This window comes from Saccopteryx bilineata, chromosome 5 (assembly GCF_036850765.1).
Source record: "Saccopteryx bilineata isolate mSacBil1 chromosome 5, mSacBil1_pri_phased_curated, whole genome shotgun sequence".
NCBI classification, from domain to species: domain Eukaryota; kingdom Metazoa; phylum Chordata; class Mammalia; order Chiroptera; family Emballonuridae; genus Saccopteryx; species Saccopteryx bilineata.
Window position 1 is genome coordinate 136,535,437 of NC_089494.1, and position 27,280 is coordinate 136,562,716.

Genomic DNA, 27,280 nt, shown 5'->3' on the forward strand with positions numbered 1-27,280 from the left:
GTTGTGATTGGTAGTTGTAGCATATGGAAACAGAATTTTCATTTAAGTACTGCGTTTTGAAAGGAAAATCTGTATCTTTAAGAATAAGATCACTTTCAGTAAAAACAGGAAAATGAAATACAAGGTTACTTTTAGTTATCCAAAATGGAAATGTTGCTAAGCAAAAATAGTTGTAAGACAAAGCTACTAAAAATTGGGAACTTGATATTTATAAATCTTAAAAGCATATTTTGAAATCCAAATATGAAAATCAATACAAAGCTAAGGAAGAAGAATACATAGCTTTTGTTCTTAATATTGCCTATCAATATAATAACCACTTTATTTAAAAATATGCTCATTAGCTATATCTCTTATTTTTACCATGTATATGTAAGATAGTTACCATAGACACCCAAATAGTGGACATCTCTGGTTCCTCTGTGTGAATTCCTAGTCTAATCTGCTGTCAGCCTTCCTGTCTGAAAGACTTCTTAACAACATTTTTTTTTTCTAGTACAAATCTGCTGGTGAGGATTTTTTCAGCTTTTGTATGTCTAAGAGGTCTTCAATATCCCTTCATATATCTGAAATATATTTTTGCTAGGTATAGAATTTTAGGCCCTGGCTGGATAGTTCCGTTAGTTCGGATGTCGTCCCAAAGTGCAGAGGTTGCTGGTTTGCTCCCTGGTCAGGGTACATACAGGAACATATTGATGTTCTTGCCTCTCTCTTCCCCTTCCTCTCTCTATAAAATCAACAAAATAAAAAAATAAAAATAAAAGTAAAGAATTTTAAGTTGACAGTATTTTTTTAATATTTTAATAAGGTGCTTCTCCATTGTCTGGTGGCTTACATTTTTTCTGATGAGAAGTGTTGTCATTTTTATCTTTTGTTCTTTTATATATAATGTGCCTTTTCCTTTGTATGACTGTTTTTAAGCAATTTGGTGTTACTTCTTTTTATTTTATTTTTATTTATATTGACAGGGAGGCAGAGAGACAGACTTCTGCATATGCCCCGACTGGGATCTACCTGGCAAACCCTCTATAGGGTGATGCTCTGCCCATCTAGAGTTTGCTCCATTGCTGGGTAACCAAGTTATTTTAGCGCCTGAGACGAGGCCATTGGAGTCATCCTTAGCACCTGGGACTAACTTCCTTGAACCATTCAAGCCTTGGCTGTAGGAGGGGAAGAGAGAGAGAGAGAAAGGGGGAGGGGGATGGGTGGAGAAGCAGATGGGCGCTTCTCCTGTGTGCCCTGACCAGGAATCAAACCTAGGACTTCCACATGCCCAGCCAACACTCTACTGCTGAGCCAACTGGCCAGGGCCTGGTGTTACTTCTTTTATGTTTCTTGTGGTTAGGTATATTGAGCTTCTTGAATGTGTGGCTTTTTTCTGTTTTTAATCAAGTTTGTAATATTTTCTGCCATATTTCCTCAAATATTTTTAGCACCCCTCTTTTCTTAGGAGTTGCCAATTAGACATATCTGTTAGGCCACTGAAATTGTCCTACAGGTCAGTGATGTTCTTTCTATAATTTTAAAGTATATTTTCTCTTTGTGTTTCATTTGGATAGTTACTTTTGGGGTCTGGGAACACTCAAAATTTTTTCTTACAAATTAATGTTAATTACTTTTTTGCTTTATGCCATTTCAACTTATATAAGGTTTCATAAGAATGCCCTACTTTTAGGTAGTCAGGGAAACATAATACAGGGTTTCTCAACCTTGGAACTACTCACATTTTGGGGCTGGATAATTATTTTTTGCAGAGGAAGACTATCATATATGCTATTAGATGTTTAGAAATGTCCCTGGCCTCGGTGCACTAGATGCCAGTAGCATCCCTAAAATTGTGACAAATATAAATTATCTCTAGATATTGACAGATGACTCCAGGGGAGTAAAATTATCCTCAGTTAAGAACCACTGCTCTAAATCCTTTCAGGTAGTTTTCTTATCTGCAAGCCCTGGCTAAGTATAATACTTGACTAAAAAGTCAGGGGGGACCTTCTGTAGATTTTCAGAGCTCTGTTTCCGTGCATACTGTTCCCTGAGAACTTGAGCTCTTACATCCCTGGATTTCAGCTCTGTTTTCTCAACTTAGGAAGGCCACCAACACAGCCAGGAAGCTCTTTCTAGGCAGTAAACAGGGACAGTTGTGGGGCTCACATTTGTTTCTTGTTTCTCAGTGACTCACTATCTTTCATCTGTTACCCCGTGTCTTTGAAAAATATTATTGCATTATCCTTTTAAAGTTTTCCCAAGTGGGTCCCTTCTTAACTTCTTCTTGGTCCCTATCATTCTTGAATGATACTTTTGCTGGATATATAATTCTGGGCTGGCTATTATTTTTCTCTAAGCCCTTTCAAGGTATTTTAACAATATTCTAGTTTCTATTCCTGCTGATAATCAGTCCATGCGTCCCGCCGAACAATTTTGTGCGGCCCACAGACTAATCTACGAAGTTCAAAATATTTTGGATAAAATTAAGTAAGCCTAGGGGCCTACTTGTATTTTTCATTTCTCTAGCATCCTAGCTAGATATTAGCTTAGTTAACAGCAGTTGTGATGCGAACTACAGTTTCTGGTCGTTTTGTGACACTGAGTAAACTGCATGTACGATTGTGCTTGTTGTACTGATTTTTTTTTGTTTTCAACTGCAGTGAGAAAAGTGTTGCATAACAGTTGCCTTTTGTAGACCTAGTGCGGCCCACCGAATGGCTGTGATCTTGCTCTGCGGCCCACATGCTGAGTTGAGTTTGAGACCCCTGGCATATGGCATTCTGCACTTTCACTATCATGTATCTAAACATGAATTTCTCTTTATTTTTTCTGCTTTCTAAGGATATATTAGGCATCTGGAATATTCAGACTTCTCATTAATCTTTAAAAATTATGATGCTGTTCATTCTTTCCTTTTGAAAGTCTGGTTGGATACAAAAAAAAACTCCAACAATAAGGGAAAAATTATTAATTAGGCCCATTAACATTAGGATCTTTTGTTGATCAAAAAGCACTAATAAGAAAGTGAGCCTTGCCTGACCTGTCGTGGTGCAATGGATAAAGCGTCGACCTGGAAATGCTGAGGTCGCCGGTTCAAAACCCTGGGCTTGTCTGGTCAAGGCACATATGGGAGTTGATGCTTCCAGCTCCTCCCCCCCTTCTCTCTCTCTGTCTCTCTCTCTCCCTCTCTCCTCTCTCAAAATGAATAAATAAAAAAAATTAATTAATTAAAAAAAAAAAAAGAAAGTGAGCCTTGACTGGGTAGCTCAGTCAGAGTGTTGTCCATATACGCCAGGGTTGTGAGTTTGATCCTTGGTCAGGGCATATACAACACACATGAATCAATTCAATGAATGCATGAATGAGTGGAACAACAAATAGATATTTCTCTCTCTCTGTCTCTCTCTCTCTCTCTAAAAAAAGAAAAAGGGAAGGGATAAGCTTCCAAATGAGAAAATATATTTGTAGCACTTGTAATCAACAAAGGCTTGCATCCAATATATTATAAATAATTCTTACAAATAAGAAAAATATGAAGTAGAAAAATGTGCAAGAATCTTGAACCAGCATCTCACAAAAGAAGATATTTACACACTCAATAAACATAAAGTATTTTCAATCTCATTCGCTGTTAAGAAAAGTGAAATTTTAACCATTAGCAGATGCCCCTGCATACTCAGCATGGCTAAATTTAAACTAATAACGTAAAACGTTGGGGATCACAAGATGCAACTCGGACTTGCATAAGCTGTTGGTAGGGTTATAACTGGAAAAACACTTTTTTATCTACTAATATTGACTATCTTATCACTCATGACCCAAAGATTCCACTCTTAAATATACATAACCAAATTAAATGTACAAATATGTGTGTATATAAGTACAAGACATGAAATATTTACAGCAGCATTATTTATGATAGTCAAGAGCTGAAAACAACTTAAATGTCCCTCAATAATGGGCAAAAGTGATAAAGGAACGGTAGGAGATTTATATGTTGTAATGCTACATAGCAATGAAAAATGAGTGACTGCTACTGCCAGTAGCAGCATGGATGAATCTCACCACTTACTATCAGGGGAAAAGGAATATGCACTTATAATTCTAATTATACAATATTTATTTTTTAAGTGGGAGGAGGGGAGATAGTAAGACAGACTCCCACATGCACCCCAACTGGGATCCACTCAGCAACCCCTGTCTGGGGCTGATGCTCAAATAAGCTGAGCTATCCTTAGCGTGTAAGGTGTTGGACCAGCTGACCTGTCCTCAGTGCCTGGGGCCATGTTTGAACCAATTGAGTCACTAGCTGTGGGAGGGGGAGAGGGAGGGGAAGAGAAGCAGATGGTTGCTTTGCATGTGTGCCCTGACTAGGAATCAATCCTGGAATGTCTGCACACTGGGCCAATGCTCCACCCATCAAGCCAACCAGCCAGGGCCCTATTTATATAATAGTTAAACAAAAGCAACACTACCATTTTTAAGGGATTAGAGGTCAGGGTAATTAGGAAGGAGCATAAGGGGGAGTTCTGGTGTTCAGTTAATGTGTTTCCTGTTTGGGAGATGTTTACATGGGAATATTCATTCTTGAAAATTTATCCTGTATGCATATGAATTGTGTACTTTTTTGTATTTTGTTACAGTCAATAAAAAAAGCTTTATTTCAAAATAGGTACCATTTCTTTGCCATCTTAGAGCTTCTTTCTCTTTCAGTAGCTAGCAAATAAACGTATGTAAAAATGCATATATGGTTATGAATTATGAACGTTTGAAGGCAAAGCGAAGAAAAACGTGATATGAGATCAAGTTACTGAGGGGGACCTGCTTTTATATTGGGGGCTTTGCCCAGGTCTCCGTGAGAAAGAGTGATTTGAGCTGTGTGAGGAGAGTGGTAGAGGGGAACGTTGGAGAGGAGTACAAGGCTAGGATAAGCTCAGGGGTTTGATCTTTATCCCAAGATCAGTGAGTAGCTTTCTTTATTTATTTATTATTTTGTTTATTTTTGGTATTTTTCCAAAGTGAGAAGTGGGGAGGCAGACTGACAGACTCCCGCATGCACCTGACTGGGACTGACCAAGCATGCCCACCAGGGGGCGATGCTGTGCCCATCTGGGACCTTGCTCCTTTGTGACCAGAGCCATTCTAGCACCTGAGGCAGAGGCCATGGAGCCATCCTCAGCACCCAGGCCAACTTTGCTCCAATGGAGGCTTAGCTGTGTTAGGGGAAGAGAGAGAGAGAAAGAAAGGAGAGGGAGAAGGGTGGAGAGCAGATGGGTGCTTCTCCTGTGTGCCCTGACCGGTAATCAAACCCAGGACTCCATACACTGGGCCAATGCTCTACCACTGAGCCAACTGGCCAGGGCCACCACTGAGTAGCTTTGGAAGAGTTAATAGCAGACCCATTATGTGATTTGACCTAAATTTTAAAATATTCTGGTTGCACTGTGAATCATGGATTTGAAGATGTGCCAAAGGCAGTTGTGCCAATGGCAGTTGAACCGTTGAGAGGCCATTGCAGTGCTCCCGGTAAAAAATGGTGTCATCAATGTTCTAGGCCAGGGGTCTGCCAAGACTTAATGTAGCAAGTACCAGTTTTTACTTAGTTTTGCCACTGGAGCATGACAGCAGCCATCAACAACACATAAATGAATGAGCATGGCCGTGTCCCCGTGGGCACAAGTTACAGAAGCAGGTGGCATAGGTGCCAGCCTCTGTTCCAGAAAGGAGATAACAAATGTTAGCATCTATTTTGGGGGTAGATTTAACAGGATATGGGCTGGATGTTGGGAGTGTAGATGGGAGAAGAGATTTCAAGGTTGATTCCTAGGCTTCTCACTGAAGAAATATATGGATCATGGCATTGCTGATGAGTGAACAAGTAAGTGAATTATAAGTCTAGGCCCACTCACCTAAGGTACTGAGTGGTGAATGACAAATCAAGGTTCCAGTGTTCTTCTCATCTTTGGTCTGTAAGGACAATGTGATAATGTTTTTTGTTGAGTCTTACCACTGTAACAGTCATGACTAGAAATATGTTTTATTCTTTTGTACACATACGATTCATCTATTACACACAAAAAATTAAAAAGTGACAAAACAAGAATGAAAGCTAGTCAGTACTATCAACTGCTTCTTTGTATGTTTTCTGCTACTAGCAGGAAAGGAAAGCACATAGTTGCCTCAGACCCCTACTGGTTCATTGACAGGATATCTGTAGCCTCATTTTCTCCCTCTTTTCAAAACTGACACCCCCCGCCCCTGCCCCCAACTGCCATCTCTGTAAGGATGAACCAGAGAACATACAGATGAGGAGGCAATTTATGCTGATTTTTGTCACACACTAGTGGCACAGGGGGTAGGGTGGTCGCTACATGAAGCTGCCTCCCACTGTTTGCCCACCTCCTGTTGTAGGAGGCTCCTTGTCAAGTAGGCACCTTATTACCATTGTTATGTCAAAGTTGTCACTGCGGTTTGATTTTCTTTATAGTATTATGGGTTTGGAGTTTTTTATATGATTGATTTTTTAATCACCTTTGACTTTGATAGGCCTTGCTGTCTGTGCATGACACTGTGGCTCAGAAGAAGTATGACCCGGTGTTGCCGCCAATGCCTGACAATATTGACGATGAGGAAGACTCAGTGAAAATCATTCGTCTGGTCAAAAACAGAGAACCACTTGTAAGTTTTGGTGTACACGTTGTGCCCAGAGGGAAGTAAGTATCATGGCAAAGCCAGATCTGAATAAGATATTTCATATGTTCCTCTTTCAAATATTCTTCCTGTGCCCTCAAACTTTCAAATAAATGGAACATTTATGTCTAAAGAATGTGATTTAGAAAAAGGAAAATGAAGACAAATGAAATGACAGGCATTCTGTTTGTTGTAAATAGCAATAAATTTTAAAATGTGAATTGTTGACATTTATAAGAGAAAGCAGAACATGCACCAGACACAGATGACTAGAAATTAGATGGTGCAACTGAAAATAATTGCCTATGGCTTCTCCAGAAAGCTGATTTATTTTAAAGTAATGAGGAAAAGTTATTCACTGTTTGAGATTTCAAAATGTAAATATAACCATTAGTTTTAGCATCCGAATTTAAATAATAATGAATCATGTCAAGAGGTTTATGGTAGGCAAAGTAAGACCCCCCTTGCAGTCCCCAGTGATACCATGTGCTGAGCTTCAGAACCTGTGAATATATTACGGTGCATGGCAAAAAGCACTTCTCATGATCAGGTAAGGATTTTGAATGGGGAGATTACTCTGGATTTTCGAGTGGGCCCAGTCTAATCACAAGAGTCCTTATTAAAGAGAAAGAGGAGGCAGGAGGGCGGCGTTGCAGGAGGAAACGTGATGATGAAAGCAGAGCTTGGAGTGACGTGGCACTATGAGCCACAGAACGCCAGAAGATTCTAGAGTATGGAAAAGGCAAGGACCAGATTTACTCCTCCGACCTCCAGAGGAACGCAGCCCTTCTGACACCCCCACTGTATCCCCATAGACCCCTTTTGGCCTCCCTACCTCCAGAGTTGTAAGAGAATATATATTGTTTAAACCAGCAATTTTCAGCCCTTTTCCATTTCACGGCATATAAACTACTAGAATTCTGCAGCACATTTAGAATGTATTTTTTGCTGCTTAAACCCCCCCCCCCCCCCAAAAAAAAGGTATAATTTTGATTCATTCACACCAGACCACTATTGATGTATTGGTGATAGTCTTTTTTTTTTTTTTTTTTTTTTTGTCAATCTAAGGGAAAAGAGGTCAGCACCCCTGACTAAATACTCAAGTATTGCATGTTCTAAAAACACTTGAAGTGGCCCTGGCCGGTTGGCTCAGTGGTAGAGCGTCGGCCTGGCGTGCGGAAGTCCCAGGTTCGATTCCCGGCCAGGGCACACAGGAGAGGTGCCCATCTGCTTCTCCACCCCTCCCTTTCTCCTTCCTCTCTGTTTCTCTCTTCCCCTCCCGCAGCCGAGACTCCATTGGAGCAAAAAGATGGCCTGGGCGCTGGGGATGGCTCCTTGGCCTCTGCCCCAGGCGCTAGAGTGGCTCTGGTCCCAACAGAGCGACGCCCCAGATGGGCAGAGCATCGCCCCCTGGTGGGCGTGCAGGGTGGATCCTGGTTGGGCACATGCGGGAGTCTATCTGACTGTCTCCCTGTTTCCAGCTTCAGAAAAATACAAAACATAAAAATAAAAAAAAATAAAAAATAAAAACACTTGAAGCAGCTTACCCAAAGTGTGACAGCTAATGAGTGGTAGAACCAAGACCCAAACTTGACTGTTTTTTTTTAAGTGAGAGAAGGGGAGATAGTGAGGCAGATCCCCACATGCAACCTGACCGGGATCCACCTGGCAACCCCTCTCTGGGGCTGATGCTTGGACCAGCCTGAGGTTGATGCTAGGACCTTTTGAGCTATCCTCACTGCCTGGGGTAGACGCTCAGACCAATCAAGCTGCTGATTGCAGAAGGGGAAGAGGGAGAGAAACAGAGCGGGGGGGGGGGGGGGGGGGGGGAGGAGTCGAGTGTTAGCATCGTATCTCGGGTCCAAGGATGGGGGGGGGGAGTCAAGAGATAGCAAGCAAATTCTATTTCAGGTTATAGATCTGTGACAAGATAACCCCTAGGTACTAGGGTGTTCTTTTTTATTTAACATATTCTGGAAGTGATTTCATCCAGCCCATGGCTTTAAACAACATTTGTGTACTAGTGACTCCCAGGACTGTTTCTCTTTCAGAACTTTATTCTGATCTTTAAATTTGTTTGTCCAGCAGTCTATTAGATCTCCATTTGGATGTCTAATAGACATCTCAGGCATCACATGTTGCAAAGTAAAATGGTCTTGGTTTCCAAATATGTTCCGTTTGTGCCTGATATTCTTACAAAGCAACAGTCAGTCTGCTTCTAAACACCCATAAATGAAGAATTTCTGGATTCTTTTTGAAAAAGTGTTTCCTGATCTTATGCCAAAATGTTAGTTCTGCTTGTACTAGGTACAGTCCTAGTACATAAAAACCCTGGACTAAAGTTCTTTCTTCCATTAGTTTATATTAACCTTGGGTAAGGAATACAACTAACTTACTTTGAGGTTTTAATTTTTTATTATCACTTGAGTTTTTACTGTAGTGGCATACTAGAAGGATCACTGAACTAAAAGTTGACCCAAGTTTTGTAATTTATATGATCTTTTTCTATTCACTTAGCCTTCTCAATATAGAATCTACCTTCTTTTGGGGGGTATTTTAAAGATTAAATGCAATGAGGAAATACTTTAAAATGGTGAAAACAAATTGTATTTAAATACCAGGTATTATAATGGAAAGAAGTACTTTCCATAGTGTTGAAGAAGTTAAAGACACAAAGAAATCTTTAGATTTTGCTGAAGATCTTAGATGGAATGTACAGTAGGAATTCTGTTCCCTGTCATGAGCATTTGTGATGCACATGGCGTGTTGTCTATTCTTCCTGCCTATTCCTTTCATTTTTGGTAGTTGTTTCTACTTTTTCCAAATAAACCTCCTTATTTCTCCAAATAAATTTCCCCTGTCATACCACCCAGTACACACATTTACCTGAAGATATTTCTGTTTTTCTTAAAAGGGAGCCACCATTAAGAAAGATGAGCAGACTGGGGCCATCATTGTGGCTAGAATCATGCGAGGCGGGGCCGCAGACAGAAGTGGTAAGAGTTTAATTGTTAAGTAAATAAAGACCAATCAGGTTGCATTTTGTGTGACAGTTTTAATATCGAGCTAAGAGGACTGTCATCAAGATATTTTTATCTGTGTTGACCTTTTTAAATAAATGAGAAATCTCTCTCTACTCTTGATCTACATGAGCTTCTTGGGTCATATTAAGCCTTGTATCCGTGTTTCTGAAGGGTACTACTAAAAAGTATGCAACCTTTAGAAAAGATAAGAATTATTTTATAAGATGAAAATAATGTGCGTTTCTAGACACAGCAAGGTGCCATTGTCATTTCTTTGCCAGCAGTGTGATGTTGTAGTCTTTGACTCATTGCTTTGACGAACTGGAGACCTCGAAGGTCACAGTTGCAAATTGGTTTCTTTTGTAAGTAACACTGCTAATTTACTGAATGTGTTATTACCAGGTCTTATTCATGTTGGTGATGAACTTAGGGAAGTGAATGAGATACCAGTTGAGGATAAAAACCCTGAGGAAATAATTCAGATTTTGGTAAGATGAAATTTTATTTTAGATTTACAATAAAAATAAAATTGAATCATTATATTTCTGACTTGATTGTGAATATAGGATTTGGATTTAGCAGTTGAGGATTCAAATCCCAGCTCCATCATGTAAATTTTTTTTAGGTGAGTGGGGGGGAGATAGTGAGTCAGACTCCCACATGTGCCCCAACTGGGATCACCCCAGCAACCCTATCTGGGGCTGATACTTGAACCAACCTAGCTGATTTTAGCACCTGAGGCTGATGTACTACAACTGAGCTATCCTCAGCACCTGGGGCCACGCTCTAACCAATCAAGCCACTGGCTGCAGAAAAGGAAGAGAGAGAAAGGGGAGAGGAAGAGAGCGAGAAGCAGACGGTCACTTCTGTGTGCCTTTACCAGGAAGTGATCCCAGGATGTCCATACACCAGAGTGATGCTCTGTCCACTGAGCCACAGGCCAGGGCCCCATCACTTAATCTTTATGTGCTTTTGAAAACTTAACCTTTTTACTGCCTCAGTGTTTTCAGTTACAAAATGAGAAAAAAGTAGAAGTAAATATCTCACTGGAGTCTTTTGGGGATTAAGTGAGCTAAAGAGTTTAATACAAGCCTGTCCCAAATTAGGTGCTTGACAGAGGCCATCTATTCTGTTTTTGGTGGTACATCTTTCTTCCATCATCACAGCTGGACTATAGGCTATGCTTTCTGGGTATGTAAATAGTGAAGCTAGTATAGATGTCTTACGAAGTCTAAAACAGAATTAAATTATTTAAGCCTTGACAATATTAACTAGTAAGTTTATTGTAAAGATAAAATGAAGGGAAACTGTCCCTGTTACATATAAAAACATGTTAGAAACATACATAAATACAAAGAAAGTTCAGTATTTCAAAATAGATCTCAATATATGCAAATTTAGTTTATGATTATGATGACATTTTATATTAGTGAGAAGACTGAAATCATTTTGTAAATAATATTGTATTGATGATTCAGTTGAAAAAAGAAATCAGTCCATATTTTATACTATACACACAAATAAATCCCAACAAATTAAATATATGTTTTTTAAAAAGTCACAAAAAGTAGAGGAAGACTTTAACAAAGGAAAATTCAAGTAGAAAAATAACTAATATGACTTTAGAATTGAAAACTTTCTGTACAGAAGAAGATGTTATTCATCAAATGTAAAAGATAAATGAGATTGTAGAAAAAATTTCAATATATATGTCAGAAGACTAATACTTTAATATATGGAAAGTTCATAAAATTTTATCTTTTTTTTTAGCAAGAGAGAGAAAGAGACAGGAAGGAAGAGAGATGAGAATCATCAACTCATAAGTTGCGTCACTTTAGATGTTCATTGATTGCTAGTATGTGCCTTGACTGGGGAGCTCTAGCCAAGCCCGTGACCTTGACGTCAAGCCAGTGACCATGGTATCATGTCCCACACTCAAGCTGGCAACCCTCTCTCCCTTAACATCATAGTTTGAGCCTTGCACATGATCTGTTCCCCACATTTATTATTGTCTGTGCATAAGGAACTCAACATGGATGGTAATATATTCATTGGCATTTTAAAAGTGCGCAGGAGGTAAAAGTAGATTCAGTGGTTGATGTTTTTAACTTATTTGACAAACTTTAGTGCTTTCTCATGTTACAGGAAAACTACAAAAATTGTTTTCTCAGTTTGGTCTATCTAAGAGTAGAAAATTCTTGTAAATTTTCAGATGTGTATTGTTTTCTACCTGTTTTATCTTCCTTCTCCTTGGCTCTAGACCCATCTTATAACTCTTCCTTTCCTCTGGTGCCAGGCTCAGTCTCAGGGAGCTATTACATTCAAGATCATCCCCAGCATCAAAGAGGAGACTCCGCCCAAAGAAGGCAAGGTAATTATCACATTACAATCTTTTTTTTGTGTGTGTGGGGGGGAACTAATGTTTCTTCATCTGATACATAGCCTCTTTATTGTTGACCACTTTCATATTCTATTTTTTTAATTGTTCCTAAATCAGAGTTAGAAGAATGTGGGCCATTTCATATATATGTATTCATTTTAAATAAAACTTTCTTCCAGATGTTTATCAAAGCCCTCTTTGACTATGACCCTAATGAGGATAAGGCAATCCCGTGTAAGGAAGCTGGGCTTTCTTTCAGAAGGGGTGATATTCTTCAGATTATGAGCCAAGATGATGCAACCTGGTGGCAAGCAAGGCACGAAGGTGATGCCAACCTCCGGGCAGGCTTGATTCCTTCAAAGCACTTCCAGGAAAGGTGAGCTCCTGGCACGTAGCGATGGCCTTTCTTCAGCTGACCTTTTGTTCTCTGCAGAATGTTCCTCCAGCATAGTTATGATAAAATAAGCACTAAAACCTTGTCTTAGAGTCCTTTATCCCTTAGGGTTGGATTTCTGTTTTGTCTAACTAAGTATGAATAATGACCAAAAATAATATGACAGGACTAGATCATGTTCAGTTTTTGTTATGAAGCAAATGGAAAATAGCACATTTACTGAAATTGTATTGATGGGAAAGATGGCAAAAAAAAAAGCAGAGCTTTTGGACTGGGAGTAATTTATAAAAATAATGGAAGTCAATTTCTTTCTTAATTCGAAGAGATTGCATTGTGTTCCTTCCCTCCCCCCAACTTTCCAGCTTTTTCTTAAGAGTTTTAATAGTTCAGTGTTCTATTAAACTTGAATGTGTACAGAAAATTGATAGGCATATTGACCTTCTTTTTCCCCAGGAGACTGGCTCTGAGACGACCAGAAATAATAGTTCAGTCCCTGAAAGCTTCCAACAGGAAATCATGTAAGTTGGTTAATAAGAATGCAGAGACACCAAATCTTGGTGTTTATTTTTGACTATTAAAGCAGGTATTTGTGGTAGGAAGACAGGTCAGATGACCTTGCGATAGTTTTTGGATCATCATCTCACAGGAGCCAACCAAATAAATTCAAAAGATTAAGGGGAGTCTTTTGAAGAAAGGGGTGTTCAGCAGTTATTTATAATAAACCCATGATTCTTTAAGAACTAAATAACTGTGCTGTTCTCTTTGTTTTTTGAATTTAGGTGTTTTATTTCTCCAAAGTCTGGAGGTTTTGGTGAGATATTTCTTAGAGAAGATTAAGGGGGAAAATCTACCACATTCTTGGATACAAAAGCAATTGTCCCTAAGAACAATTAATTGTCCTTCCTCTTAGTTCCCTGCTTATCCAGAAATCATAGTAACTCTGACCTTAAACTTGTCTGTTTGGAGTTATTACCAGAAGAGATTAAAAGAAAATAAGAGTAAGAAAAAAAATGATGTAGGGTTATTGAAAAAAGATAGTGTGGACGTAGATGTATTTTTTCTTTACTCCTCACCTCTCTCTCTCTCTCTCTTTTCTTTTTTACTCCCCACCTCTCTTAAGTCCCCACCCATACATTGTCTACTTTATCTATTTTAAAATGTTTCATGGTTCTAGGTATTTTAAGAGTTAAACAAATAAAACCCCCTTTTCAGCATGGAAATTGTACATTAAAAGGCGAAAAGAGCAAATAAATGGTCCTGGAATTTTACACCAACATCTGTTTTTAGTATTGTTGAATTTTTCACATCTCCTGTTATTTCTGTCAGTTTGTAGAAGCTTATAGCCCAGGAATTACATCATAAGAGAGCCAAACTGCAGTCAGTATAAATCTCCCAAGCAAGCAAACACTTCAAGTACAGCACTCAAAAGCCCACTTGTTCTTGCTCCACTAAGTCTGGTCAGAAAGGGAAAAAACACTTGTCATAGAATGCCACATGTATTGTGACATTAGAAAGCTTAATGTTTAACCTGAATGTTGCATTATTATTTTTTTTTTTTTACAGGGACAGAGAGAGAGTCAGAGAGAGGGATAGATAGGGACAGATAGGAACGGAGAGAGATGAGAAGCATCAATCATAAGTTTTTTGTTGTGACACCTTAGTTGTTCATTGATTGCTTTCTCATACGTGCCTTGACCGTGGGGCTACAGCAGACCAAGTAACCCCTTGCTCGAGCCAGTGATCTTGGGTCCAAGCTGGTGAACTTTTTGCTCAAGCCATATTGAGCCTGTGCTCAAGCTGGCGACCTCGGGGTCTCGAACCTGGGTCCTCTGCATCCCAGTTTGACGCTCTACCCATTGTGCCACCACCTGGCCAGTCTGTTGTTGCATTATTTTTAAGTGTGCATTTTCATTGGCAGCTCACTCAGGAGAAAGGACCTCTGAGGCATTCATCTCACTTGCTCTGTGAGGGATTTAAACTTGGGGTCTGTACATGGGATAAAATATGTAACTTGAAAATAAAATAAATGTGATTCCCCTTGAATTGAATCCATACTCAAATGTGTTTGAGTGTTGGGCAACTTCTAAGTGTACAAGTTGATATAATTATGAATTTTCATTTATTTAAAATTTTTTATGTTTCTTTAAAGAACTATACAAAGTGGATAGATTGTTTTTTTAATACCTCTCCCCAAACTGGCTTCATCATAAATGGACATGAATGTGAGGAAATGTATGTGTGTATTTAAACAAGAATTGTAGCCTGACCTGTGGTAGTGTAGTGGATAAAACTTTGACCTAGGCCCTGGCTGGTTGGCTCAGTGGTAGAGCGTCGGCCTGGCGTGCAGGAGTCCCAGGTTCGATTCCCGGCCAGGCACACAGGAGAAGTGCCCATCTGCTTCTCTACCCCTCCCCCTTTCCTTCCTCTCTGTCTCTCTCTTCCCCTCCCGCAGCCAAGGCTCCATTGGAGCAGAGTTGGCCCGGGCGCTGAGGATGGCTCTGTGGCCTCTGCCTCAGGTGCTAGAATGGCTCTGGTTGCAACAGAGCAATGCCCCCTGGTGGGCGCATGTGGGAATCTGTCTGACTGCCTCCCCGTTTCCAACTTCAGGAAAATGCAAAAAAACAAAAAACAAAAAAAATCTTTGACCTAGAACTTTGAGGTTGCTGGTTTGAAACCCTGGGCTTGCCTGGTCAAGGCACATATGGGAGTTGATGCTTCCTGTTCCTCCCCCTTTCTCTTTCTCTCTTCTCTAAAATGAATAAATAAATTTAAAAAAAGAATTGTAATAAAGGCTTTTTTAAATTTGCATGATTTTTTATTGTTATACTTCAATATTTGAATTCACAAAATATTTATTCTAGGATTTATTTTTACTGGAATGTCCTCATTTGGATGTTTTAGATTTTTTTTTCTGCCTCTTGAATACTATTTAAAAATATTTACCAATTCTTTTTTTACCTTTCTTCCTTCTGTTTGTTTCTATTCTTTCTCTCTCCTTTTTATTTCTATTTTTTACTAGATTCTGATTCACTGAGAGGTGTATTGTTCTCATATATGGATTCTTTATTTCTGAATAGAAATAAATTTGGTCAGTGTTATCTAAATTAAATCACTAGTATATAGTATATAATGCCTTGTTTAGAGACAGTATATTTCTATGAAAATTGAATAGAAAGTTAGTGTTTTCATTCTAAAAGAATTAAAATTCCATTTGATTTGTTGTTGTCTCAGAATCCCCTAAACTCAAAAGTTATGCAAAAATCATGGTACTGGTTCTGAACATTTTAAAAGCACTTTGTTTTATAACCTGTGTATTTGATAGTGATTCTTTATATAGCTAAATTTTGTAAAGGCCATCTGACTCAACACTTTTTGGACTTCAGTGTTTGGTACCTAGATCTTTTTAATAAGGCATTCATGATATCATGCTCTGTGCTAAGTTATAGGATAAGGTTTGAAGAAAAAAAAGATAGATATAAAAACTTTTACTTTTCTGATTTTGAGTGATAATTCATGGAACAGGCTTCAAGAAAAGTGTATAATTTAATAAAATTTTAAAGAATAATTCTGTCATGTTGGTGTTTATAAAATTTATGAAAAAATACTCATGTTGATAAAAATTTTACAAGTGTACTTAAAACCTGGGAAGATACTGTTAAGCATTGAATTTAGAATAATGACTTTAGTCAGGTAATAGAATGTATCAGATTGGTCAGTTAACTTTTTTCACAGCATGGTTGCTTGTTATTACTATGGTTTTACTCTTTATCTGATTTCATACAGTGTATCATTGTAAATAAAGTTTGTATGGAGGGAAAAAAAGTTCATGAAAGATGGCTTTGAAACTATAAGGGTGCAGTTATTGTCAACTTAGAAGTGAAAAGGAGTAGATAATGCCAGCACTGTTAACTTCGCATTTCTGTCTGTGTGGAATTCTGGGTGCTGGCTCCACGGTACATAAAATCAGGAGCTGTGCTGATACTGGCTTCCTGAGGCATTAACACTACCACCCCAATGCCAAGCTTTCAGTGTGGGTGATGTTCATCTTTGCTGCTTGGTCGTTTCCTCCTCTTATCCAAAAGACATCCAGATTATAGGCTGCTCAAAATAATTTCCCTTTTCAAATGAAACATACTTAGCTAAAAACTACTTAGTTTAAAACATAAACTCTTAAGCCAAACGTTCCTAAATCTTAGAAATTTGATATAGGAATTCATTTACTCTTCCTCCTCCTTTTTTTTTTTTTTGAAGAATAGCTTATCCAACAAAGAAATTATTAATAGTGTTTTGAGTTCCCTTCCTCCCTCCTTTATCTACTGATAAGTTTTCATGATATATTTATATTAGTTATTGGAACAGAAGAGCAGACCCAGAAGTCTGATAGGTTTTCTTTGATGTGACCAACTTTTAGATTATTACATGAAATACCCAGTGTAAGTGTTTTGGAAATGGGTGAAAGGGTGTATCTTATGTCTGATGTAGCATATAGGAGTGGTTTTCATGACAGGCTTGGCAGCTTGCAGTTTGTGTGTTGATATAATTTAAAATACTCAATGGTTTTTGCTGAAAGCTTATTTTCATAGTTTGGTTGCATTTATAAAGCGATATTCTATCACCTAACTTTTTTTAAAAACCATGAATTTCTTTGATTACTTGAAATAGTTTTTGTTTCCTTTGCATTGAAATCAAAATATATAAGAATAGCCCTCCTAATAGCATAAATATTAATTTAACTTTAAATAGGGTGTAATTTACATTTCAATCCAATTTATATGGTATTCAGAAGAGCTCTTATTTGTGTAGTGTGTTTTACAGCAGAATATTCAGACATGATATTTATTTATAGTGCTTAGCTTCCTTTTTCAGTTATTAACATATATAAATACCTGAAAATTTCTAACAGTGCTGATTGAATAATATCAATTTAAAATTATTCTTTTACCAAATAGCTCTTGCAGAATTCTTGTGATTTAAAAGACCCAAACTGTATACTGTTTTGCCTTTTAAATATGGTAAAAATACAAAATATTTTACTTTAGAATTTATTTTAACTGATTGTGATTATTATCATGTGGGTAAAAAAGATCTTGAACTACAGCCAAAAGGTGTCCATTCTAACAGGGCGTGACCAGGTTCATTCAAAGACAAACATTTTATGGACTGAAGATCACAGTCTGCCAACCTCAGAATTTAAGCATGAGTAAACAAATGAGCTTGCTCTATGTGGTACTAATACTGGGGAAGGCCAAATATTTGCAAATAATGCATATAATATTACTTTACAGGTTATTGTGATACAGCTTTTCAAGCTGAGTTCCTTCTTTCCTCTTGGCATCTTATATGATGTTTATTTAGTGTGTTCGCCCGTAATGTTAATTCAGAAATTAAAAGTTAAGTCAGGAATTACGTAGATTAGATGGCTTATGTTCTTGTTTTAAATTTGTATGTCTAGAACATTGTCAGACATTGTCTTAATATTGGTGGGATTTTATGTAACAGAAACATAGTGGGTTTTCAAAAAATACTGAAAGTGGCTTTTGTTTTTTTAAGTATTAACTGATACTCTGGGAGATGCCAAAGTTCAGTGTTTGTGTGGAAAGAGATGCGGATGAACTGAGCTGTAAGTTGTGTGTCTGGTTACTTCATGTCATGAGGTGGTTGAGATAAAGGCCCTTCTAATTTTATTGCTCATTCTTTTGTCTCAGTCAACTGAGTTCTTGTACATATGAAGATGTAAAACACTCTCAGGGGATGTGCTTTTAGCTTCTCCATGTGAAGGATTCTAAGTCATACCGTCTCTTGTCTTTTTTTTAATTTTTTTTAATTTTTCCTAAGTTAGAAGCAGAGAGGCAGTCAGACAGACTCCCACATGCACCTGACTGGGATCCACTCAGCATGCCCACCGGGGGGGCGATGCTCTGCCCATCTGGGGCATTGCTTTGTTGTGGCCGGAGCCGCTCTAGCACCTGAAGTGGAGGCCATAGAGCCATCCTCAGCACCTGGGCCAACTTTGCTCCATTGGAGCCATGGCTGCAGGACGGGAAGAGAGAGATAGAGAGAGAAAGGAGAGAGGGAAGGGTGGAGAAGCAGATGTACACTTCTCCTGTGAGCCCTGACTGGGAATCGAACCCGGGACTTTCACATGCCGGGCTGACACTCTACCACTGAGCCAACCAGCCAGGGCCTGTCTCTTGTCTCTTGTCTGGGTAACCAGTGCTGTGCAGGTAAGAGAGTTGATTCATGGTTAGGGGTCTGGTCAGTGGTCATGGATTATTGCAGACTTGTAGGGGAGGGTGCAGTACAGGGACAAAGGGGAGTCTACTAAAGCCATTTCTAGGTTGGGGACTTAACTGTGCTCTGTGAATCATATTACAGCTAGATGGACACAATTCTCCATTTGTCCAGAGTATCAGATATGTCCCCTTTGGGGTAGCATCCAGCCACCTGGGGAAGCTCCCCTGTCCCTGGTGTAGAGCTCATCCAGCATTCCTCACAAGAGCCTTTCCATTCCTTTATCTGAAGACAGCAACATTGCTCTTTGTGAACTGTTGGCTTCTTTGTGCTTTTTATAACTTCCCACCCTGCCCTTCAGCACTGGACTGTGTGGGGCGTGGGCTCCTGAGGAGGCTAGGTGAGGAGCTGGCCCTGCCCCGCTCTCCTGTCAGGGGAAATGCACAGAGGCTGGCATGCTGGGAGGTACTGTGGGCAGACAGAAAACTTTAAAAGAACTTAGTGCCCTTGACCTCTCTCCTTCATCTTGTTTTTTCTGACTTAAAGTTTGAGTAATTAAAAAGTGCTTTTCTGTGATAGTATAACATAGCAATTAAAACCTGAACAGACCCAGACTTACTTGGTTGGGTCCATATCCCAGATTTGTCTCTTCTGAAACCTTCATTTCTCTCTACTACTGATTTCCCAACTGTAAAATAGGCACAAGGGTATTTGCCTCATAGAGTTGTTGGAGAATTAAATAAGTTTATGCATTTAATGGGTACAGAAAAGTGCCTTACCAGAGTAAAACTCATGCCATCATCCTAACTCTCTTCCAAGATCAGCTTTTTATATAGTTTTCCTGTTTATTCAAAGTTGGTAAATGTAAGGAAATGTTCTTTTGCTTTTCTTACTGTCTAATAAATTGGTACCTTTTATTGGAGACACCCATATGTACTTGTTTTATTAAGCTAAAATATCATGGTCTTCTTGCAAATATTGCATGGAAGAAATACTCTGAGGATTTATGGAATATATTCATGACCTTTTATTAGAATATGAAATACTCATACACTGTATGTAATATAAATTAGAGATGTTTGTTTTTATTGTGAATTTACTGTGAAATTTTAATTTTTGGGTTTTGTGCAGGTGTGTATGACATAGCTTTTATTGGCTTTACATGACACTGGTTCTTGAGTCAATCTATTCTGTTGTTCCTATCAGAAATCGACTGTCTATTTAACAGTGAGTGTCCTTTATGGCGGCGGGTCGGGGATTGCAGACTGATCAATTTAGCACTGCTTATATTATTTTCACTGTGCCCTACTTGCTTGGCTAACCCATACCACATAGTTTATTTGGTTTTTTTCTAATAATTTGTTTAGATGCATGTTGCATTTCAGAGCTACTAAGAAATGAGTGTGAATAACCACTCACTATGTGGGTGACTCATCATATGAGCCTGGATAATAATGGTGTGCTTGTCATTTTTGCCAGTACTGTTCAAATAGAGCCAATACCATTTGAGGCCCCATCAGTGTTTGAAAGTAGCAATACCACGGTTCCCACTTTTGCCTCCATGTTTTCTTTGACTGCCGTTCTGTAGTTTGGAGACAGGTGATCAGAGAACAGTTCTGATCAGTCCCATTCGCTCTATAAGATCATGTGGCAAAATAGGTGCTACTTCGAGGTGTTCGGTTTTGCTTCTGTTAAGTTGCCACTTCTTTCTCCACTCTCACCTCAAGGTGAGTCTCCTAAGACAAACTTAACCCTTAAATTACTGTCCTATTAGAAACTTGAGGTTGTTTAGGAATACTTTTAAAAATACCTACCATCACATAATATATGCATCAGTGTTTTTTAACTGCCACCAGTCCGCAGACCAGCCCACCAGAAATTCTGTGCAGGTCCACGGAAGAGTTCAGCACCCTGATGTTGTATGAGGTTATAGACCCAGTGATCTGGTTGAATTCAGTTACGCTCGGGTGATTTCTGCTTTAGTGGTCCCGAAATAATTATATTTCCACTGGTCCCCAAGTATAAAAAGGTTGAAAACCATTGAAAAAGACAGGATAAAAATAAAAGGTTCTGTGTGACTCAGTTCACATGTGTAATAAGTTGGTAATTGTCAGGATATTCAATTTACAGGATATTTAGACATTTTAAGGGAAAAATTGGTTGTTTCTAGAATGTTTTCTTCCTTTTACTATATTATGAAATATCTTCAGTGTTGGACAGATTAGTTTACAGGTAGAACTTCTCTATGAAAAATAAATATGATTACCTTATTGAGGGTATTATTTTGAAAAAATACCGACAGTTTTTTCCTTCATTTGTGTATTTGACAAGCTATACAAAGGCTTTGTATATTTACTGCTTAAGAATATACTTTTTTTTAGACCAAGACTACAGTGCTATTTAAAATGTGGTTTTTCTAAATTCTATTTATTTGTTGATTGCTAATTTTAAAATATTTAAAATACGTCTGTTTTTTCTCCTTGGCTTTTCTCAGATGAGGAGACAGTTGAGTGTGGTAGGTGGATTTTCTTCCTTGGATGCAGCTTCTTCCTACTCTAATTGTATTTTCTGCACATTTAATCATTTCCCCCCCCCTATTTTTTTGTGCTTCTCAGAGGAAATTAAAGGTACATGTATAAAAGCCTGTCTGCATAGTCTAGTGATTTTATTTAGTACAGATATGTGTGGAGTTATATTGACTATAACAAATAGCTTATAAAAGGTTATTGTACATCCAAACTTCCAACATGACATCACAGTACCAAAAATTATGGTTGGACTTTGTTTTAGGAAGGCATATGCTGTTTTTTTTTCTTTTCATGTAGCAGAAATACGGAAAGTAATTTGACAGTACATTGTTTTATTTTTCTGTCAGTAGTCTCGAATAAAGGTGAAGAAAATGATGTTATTCAAAGATATTGAAAGACTTATTTTAATATAAGAATGTGGGAAGAATCTTTTCAACTACACTGCTCACAAAAATTAGGGGATTGGGGAACATGCAGATACTCCAGTACTTTCCCCCTTTATTACAGTGCATTTTCACCAATGAAATAAAAGTTGGTTTTGCATCTCATTTGCATAATTGAACAACTTTCTTTGACTTGTCATTTGCTTTTCTGATGTTCTATTTTTCTGACAGAGACAGAGAGAGAGGGACAGATAGGGACAGACAGACAGGAAGGAAGAGAGATCAGACACATCAGTTCTTTGCTGCGGCATCTTAGTTTGCTCGTTGATTGCTTGTTCATTGATTGCTTTCTCATATGTGCCTTGACTGGGGGGCTACAGCAGAGCGAGTGACCCCTTGCCTAAGCCAGTGACCTTGGGCTTCAAGCCAGTGACCTTTTGGGCTCAAGTCAGTGACCTTGGGGTTATGTCTATGTTCCCATGCTCAAGCCAGCGACCCCACGCTCAAACTGGTGAGCCTGTACTCAAGCCAACAACCTCTGGGTTTTGATCCTGGGTCCTCCATGTCCCAGTCTGATGCTCTATCCACTGCACCATCACCTGGTCAGGCCTGTTGTTCTTGTTTGATTAAAAAAAAAAATCAAATGCTGCTTTTTTTATCACTTCATATTTATTTTGAAATATCCCCTAATTTTTGTGAGGAGTATATTTGATTTCTGCACAGGCTGTGCTGTTAGTTCCAGAAGTATGTTTGTGTGAAGATTAGAGGCCTAACATAAAAATTACTCCTTAAATTAAGTTTTTAAGACATAACCCAGTATTTATTTAATTTCTATAATTAATAAGCACTACTTATTTTTAAATGTTTTTATATCTTCCACTTTTAAAACCAAAATAAAAATAGAAATGTTATGCCTTCATTCCTTTCCAGAATCTCTTCTTATCAAAAGAAAGAATTTAGCTTAATCTTAACCTTTCTGTCTAATCCAGTGAGCCAAATGAGTGCTATACTTTACGTATTAGCAAAGAGCCTGATTTACAACAATAAATTTACTTTGGGAATCCAATGTTGTCATTTTCTTAACTGTGAAAGTATAAACATCTCAGGCAAATCTTTTATAATTGTCTTGGAAAAAAAAAACACCCTTTTTTTTCCTTGGAACTGCAGCAAGGAAATCTCTGAGGAAGGTTGAAAAAGTTGCATGATGTTTCAAAAATGCTACTTTAAACTTAAATGTAAAACAGTGTTTTATGTTTAAGAGTGGCATTGTGAGGGCTGTTCTCTGCTGTGCTTGACATGATTGTTTTAAGTAATTTATTCTTTGCGTCTGTGGCTGGGCTCCTAATTTCTGCTTTGTTTCTTGGCTTTTGTTCTGTATGCTTTTCCTCTCCATCCAGAAGCTGCTGACTATGCTGGTAACAACAGTGGAGCCTCTAGAGGTGAGCAACTGGGCTTGGAAGAGGATGTCTTTCTTTCTGTTGCTTTCTTCACAACCATTTATATTATTTTAGCCTAAATTAGCATATTTGCATTAGCATGCCCTGACCTTTAGTAGGGGTTAGCATGAATTTTTATATTAAACAGGCTCAGTGGGTTGGACATAAAGGAATTAGTAGTGTGCTTTGGTTATATTCAAGAATCTTTCCAGATGCTCTATTTTTATATACTGTTAATTTGTGTGTGTGTGTGAGAAGATGAAAAAGCATCGATTTTACTCCATTAACAGTATCTGGACTTTTCTAAATTATCTGGTTAGTTGTGAATTATTCAAAGCTTCTAAATGACTTTTTTGGGTATGTTTTCTAATGATCTCTTATTCCCTTAACAACTCCCCGCTTCAATAACCATTCAGTGAACAGCTCCAAATATAATCTAACTTCATGATTAACTTGCTAATTTGTACTGGAGGGAAACATTTCCAGTTTAGAGATGCCAAGGAATATTATAAACAAATGCCAACATTTCTAACTTGTTAAAGGCGTCTGAATCAACTTCACCTACGTTTCACTTCTGACCTTGCCCCTGTGCCATGAGTCGGCTCAGAGAAGCTCTCTGTTTTCAGTCATGAGAGGCAACCGTGTAGAAACACAGGTTTAGAGGGAACTGCTTCAACCTCCCAGTGTTTAGGTTGTATTTGTGCACAGTTGACGCTTGAACAACATGGGTATGGATTACGTGGGTTCATGTCCACAAGAAGATTTTTCAATAAATACACAGTCAGCCCTGTAGCCCCGGGTTTCATCCACAAATTCAACCACCTGTAGATGGAAAACAGTACTTGCTGCCTGAGATTGGGAGCTGGCATGTGTGTGTGCATCGTTCTGTGCCATTGTATATAAGGGACTTGAGCCTTCACAAGATTTTTTCTCATGGGTCAAGGATGAGGGGTGTCCTGGAACTAGTCCTCCAAGGGACAGCTGAGTTTGGGGGGAATCAAAAATTACACATGAATTTTGAACTGAGTTGGGGTTGATGCCCCTAACCCCAAGGACAGCTGTCTATATCTCTCAGTTATTGAAGAAATGTGCCAGATATTATATCGGTAACTAGTGTATGTTACCACTAATACAGTGAGATTAGTAGTATTGTATTCACTTGACAGAAGGGAAAAGCTGAGGCCCAGAAGGTTTCAAGGATTTTCCTGAGGACCTACAGTGCATTGGGCTTCCAAGTCCATGGAATCCTAGTGTTGTTATCTGCAACCAGACTCCGCTAGCCGTGTAACTGTTCTAGGCTGGGGCGGGGTGAGCTGGAATGGCTGGCTGGTGACTATGTGGCTTTGTCCTCCCAGTAGTGGCTACTGTCAGACATCAGCTGCCCACCTTTGTATTTCTGCCCATCACTGAAATTTACCCCCAGGGTGCATTTTTAGATGCTTCATTTCGTGAATCTCTCAGACATATTTGCATATTGTGCAAGGAATTCTTTGTTGAATTATAGCTGTTCAAATTGTAATTTCAAAGGGAGAGCCGAAGGGATCTTCTTACACCATCATTCTGATGTCCGCCTTACTGTGCCTAATTTATAAATGAAACTTTATTGTAGCTATGTATGTGTAATAAAAAGTGTAGTGCATACTTAGGTTTGTACTGTTTGAGATTTCAAACGTCTGCCTAGAGTGCTGGAACATGTCCCCCTGGGACAGAGAAAGATTGCTATGTTATTTTTATACTGTTATCTTACATTAGTACTGCACTTTGTTATTAATATATTGAGCAAATTGTTTCATGGCTTCTGTTTTTCCTCAAAAGCCAAATCCTCAAAATACAGATTTTATGCATTTTTAAGGGGTCTCATAAACAACATGCTAATAAAAATGGCAGGACTCTTTTATGGTAAAAGTATTACTTGGTAAACACCTTAAAATATACTGTGACTTAGTGCAATATTGTGAATTTTTATTAGTTTTTTCCTTAAATAATAGTTTTTTGGCCTATTTTTTTCCATCAGGTTCTTTATTACAGTCTCCTGTAAAATTGGTGAGCGCTTTCTGCGTTACGGGTATTCCCTCTCCCTGCTGCGTTCATTTTTTTTTTTTGGTTGATTTTTACCTTTTTCTCTGCACATTTCACAGCACAGAGATGTTTTCATTTTATACCCAAAACTGTGAATTGTTTTCTTCCTGTCTCTTAAGGGTTTTTTTGATATTTCTCTAAACGTTTTGAAAATATTAAAAATTTTTGTTTTTATCAAAATAATATATGCATCAGGTTGAAGAATATGAAATTGCTGTTTTGTAGGTCAAAAAAGAAGACTGTAGAAGTTTCATGTGGCTCTGTTTAATGATGTTTAAAAAGTCAAGTAGTATTAATCGCAAGTCTTGAAACCCAAACAGGAGTCTCTGTCCCTCTTCCTTTCCAGTTCCGTACGCTCCTTCAGAGAAAACCACTTCAGCTCTGGTTAGCAGTTTCTTTCTGGTATATGCAGATGATATGTTTCTTACAATGCTATTTTTAGATTTCCCCCCCTAATATCTATGAGTGCCCTGTATGTTCTAAACTGTTCTAGGCACAAGAGTTTCAAGAGAAATCAGAATAAACATCCTTTCATAGAGCTTCCATTTTGGGGGTAGGGGTGGAGACCGACAACTGAATAAATTATTAATACACTTATGATAATAAATAATATGAAAAAAGTAAAGCAGAAATGGGGTGACGGAGAGCTGCAGAAATTAGGCTTCACGTTTCACCAGGGAGGCCTCCCCCAGAAGATCATGTTTGATCAAAAACCTGAAGGCAGCCCTTTGGGGAGTGAATATTCCAAGTAATAGGGTAGGCATGTACAAAGGCCCTGAGACAGGACCCTGATATATCTGAAGATCAGTGAGGAGACCAGTGTGGCCAGGGCAGCATGAATAAGGGAGGAATTGATAGGTTAGCAAGGTAGCAGAATTATGTGGAGGGGAGGGAGGCAGAGGGGGTATTCTTTGGCTCTTCTGTGTGAGATGGGGAATCATGGAAGGGTTCTGAACAGAGCAATGGCATGAGGAGACCTATATTTGAGGATCAATCTGGCTGATCCTTTGAGAATAGATGGTAAGGGCAGAAGGAGGGAGCCAGGTGGCAATCTGGGCGAGAAAGTATTGTGATTTGAACCAAGATATTATCAGTGGAGGTAGGGAGAAGATGTGTGATTCCGGGTGTGTTTTGAAGGCGGAATTGACAGGATTTTCAGACAAATTGGAGGATCAAGGATGAATATATGGTTTTTGGACGTAGTAACTTCAAGGATAGAATGACCATTTATTGAGATGGGAAAGACTATGGAGGAAAGTATTGGGAGGGAGAAGATCAGATATTCCATTTGGAATATATTGAGTTTAAAATATCCAAACAGATGTCAAATAGGCAATTGGATAGGCAACTTTGAGTTCAGGCTGTTCTGGAAATTGTCAAAGTCAGATGAAATTTAAAGCCATGAAGCTTGTTAAGATCCACCAGGGTGTTAGTGTAGGTATAGGAAAGAGAACTCAAAGGGAAGTGGAAGGAAAACCAGGAGTGTGGTTTTCTAGGAGCCAAGTGAAAGTAATGTTTCAAGGCGGGAGAAGTGATCAACTCTGACAGATGCTGCTGGAGGTCAAATAAGATGAGGAAGGAGAACTGACCTTTGATTCGATACCGCCCACCATGAAAGCTGGAACGCCCACTAGTGGGCGGGAGGGACCAGATTGACCAGCACTGCAAAAGTGGGCGGTTTTTATAAAAAGGTTCACCATCGCAGTGCTAGACAAAGATGTTATACATTTTTGCCACTTAGTTTAATGTGGTTCTGGAGGTGCTAGCCAGAGCAATTAGGTAAAGGAAAGAAATAAAAGGCCTTTAGATTGGAAAGGAAATAACAAAACAATCTTTTGAAGATTATTTCATCTTTTATCTCTAAAAGAATCTTCTGCACTGATTGACGTGATCATATGGATTTTTTTTCTTTGTTATGCTATTGTGGTATAACCTTGATTGATTTTTATATGTTGACCAAACTTTGCATTCATAGGATAAATCCCACTTGCTCATAGTATATAATCCTTTGTATATGTTGCCAAATTTGGGCTGTAACATATTAGTCATACACTGCATGTCATACAAATGCTCATAGTATTCTAGGATGCATCAAATTTGAGCTGATACCACTGCTTTCTTGGATACATTTTAGTCCACCGGTTTTAA

At 38.5% G+C, this 27,280-nt stretch overlaps 1 protein-coding gene across 3 annotated transcripts in view; it reads left to right on the plus strand.

Moving 5' to 3' along the window:
- The window catches only part of MPP7 (MAGUK p55 scaffold protein 7), a 283,309-nt gene that overhangs the window by 203,409 nt on the left and 52,620 nt on the right, over window positions 1-27,280 (plus strand). For 2 of the 3 annotated variants that reach the window (XM_066280420.1, XM_066280419.1), the window contains exons 6-11: window positions 6,535-6,666; window positions 9,593-9,674; window positions 10,104-10,189; window positions 11,998-12,072; window positions 12,261-12,457; window positions 12,929-12,993. In XM_066280420.1, coding sequence (XP_066136517.1) covers window positions 6,535-6,666; window positions 9,593-9,674; window positions 10,104-10,189; window positions 11,998-12,072; window positions 12,261-12,457; window positions 12,929-12,993 — 637 coding nt within the window. Of the gene's footprint in view, window positions 1-6,534; window positions 6,667-9,592; window positions 9,675-10,103; window positions 10,190-11,997; window positions 12,073-12,260; window positions 12,458-12,928; window positions 12,994-21,200; window positions 21,222-23,014; window positions 23,057-27,280 lie in introns of all 3 variants that reach the window. The other variant, XM_066280418.1, reaches the window with a different exon arrangement.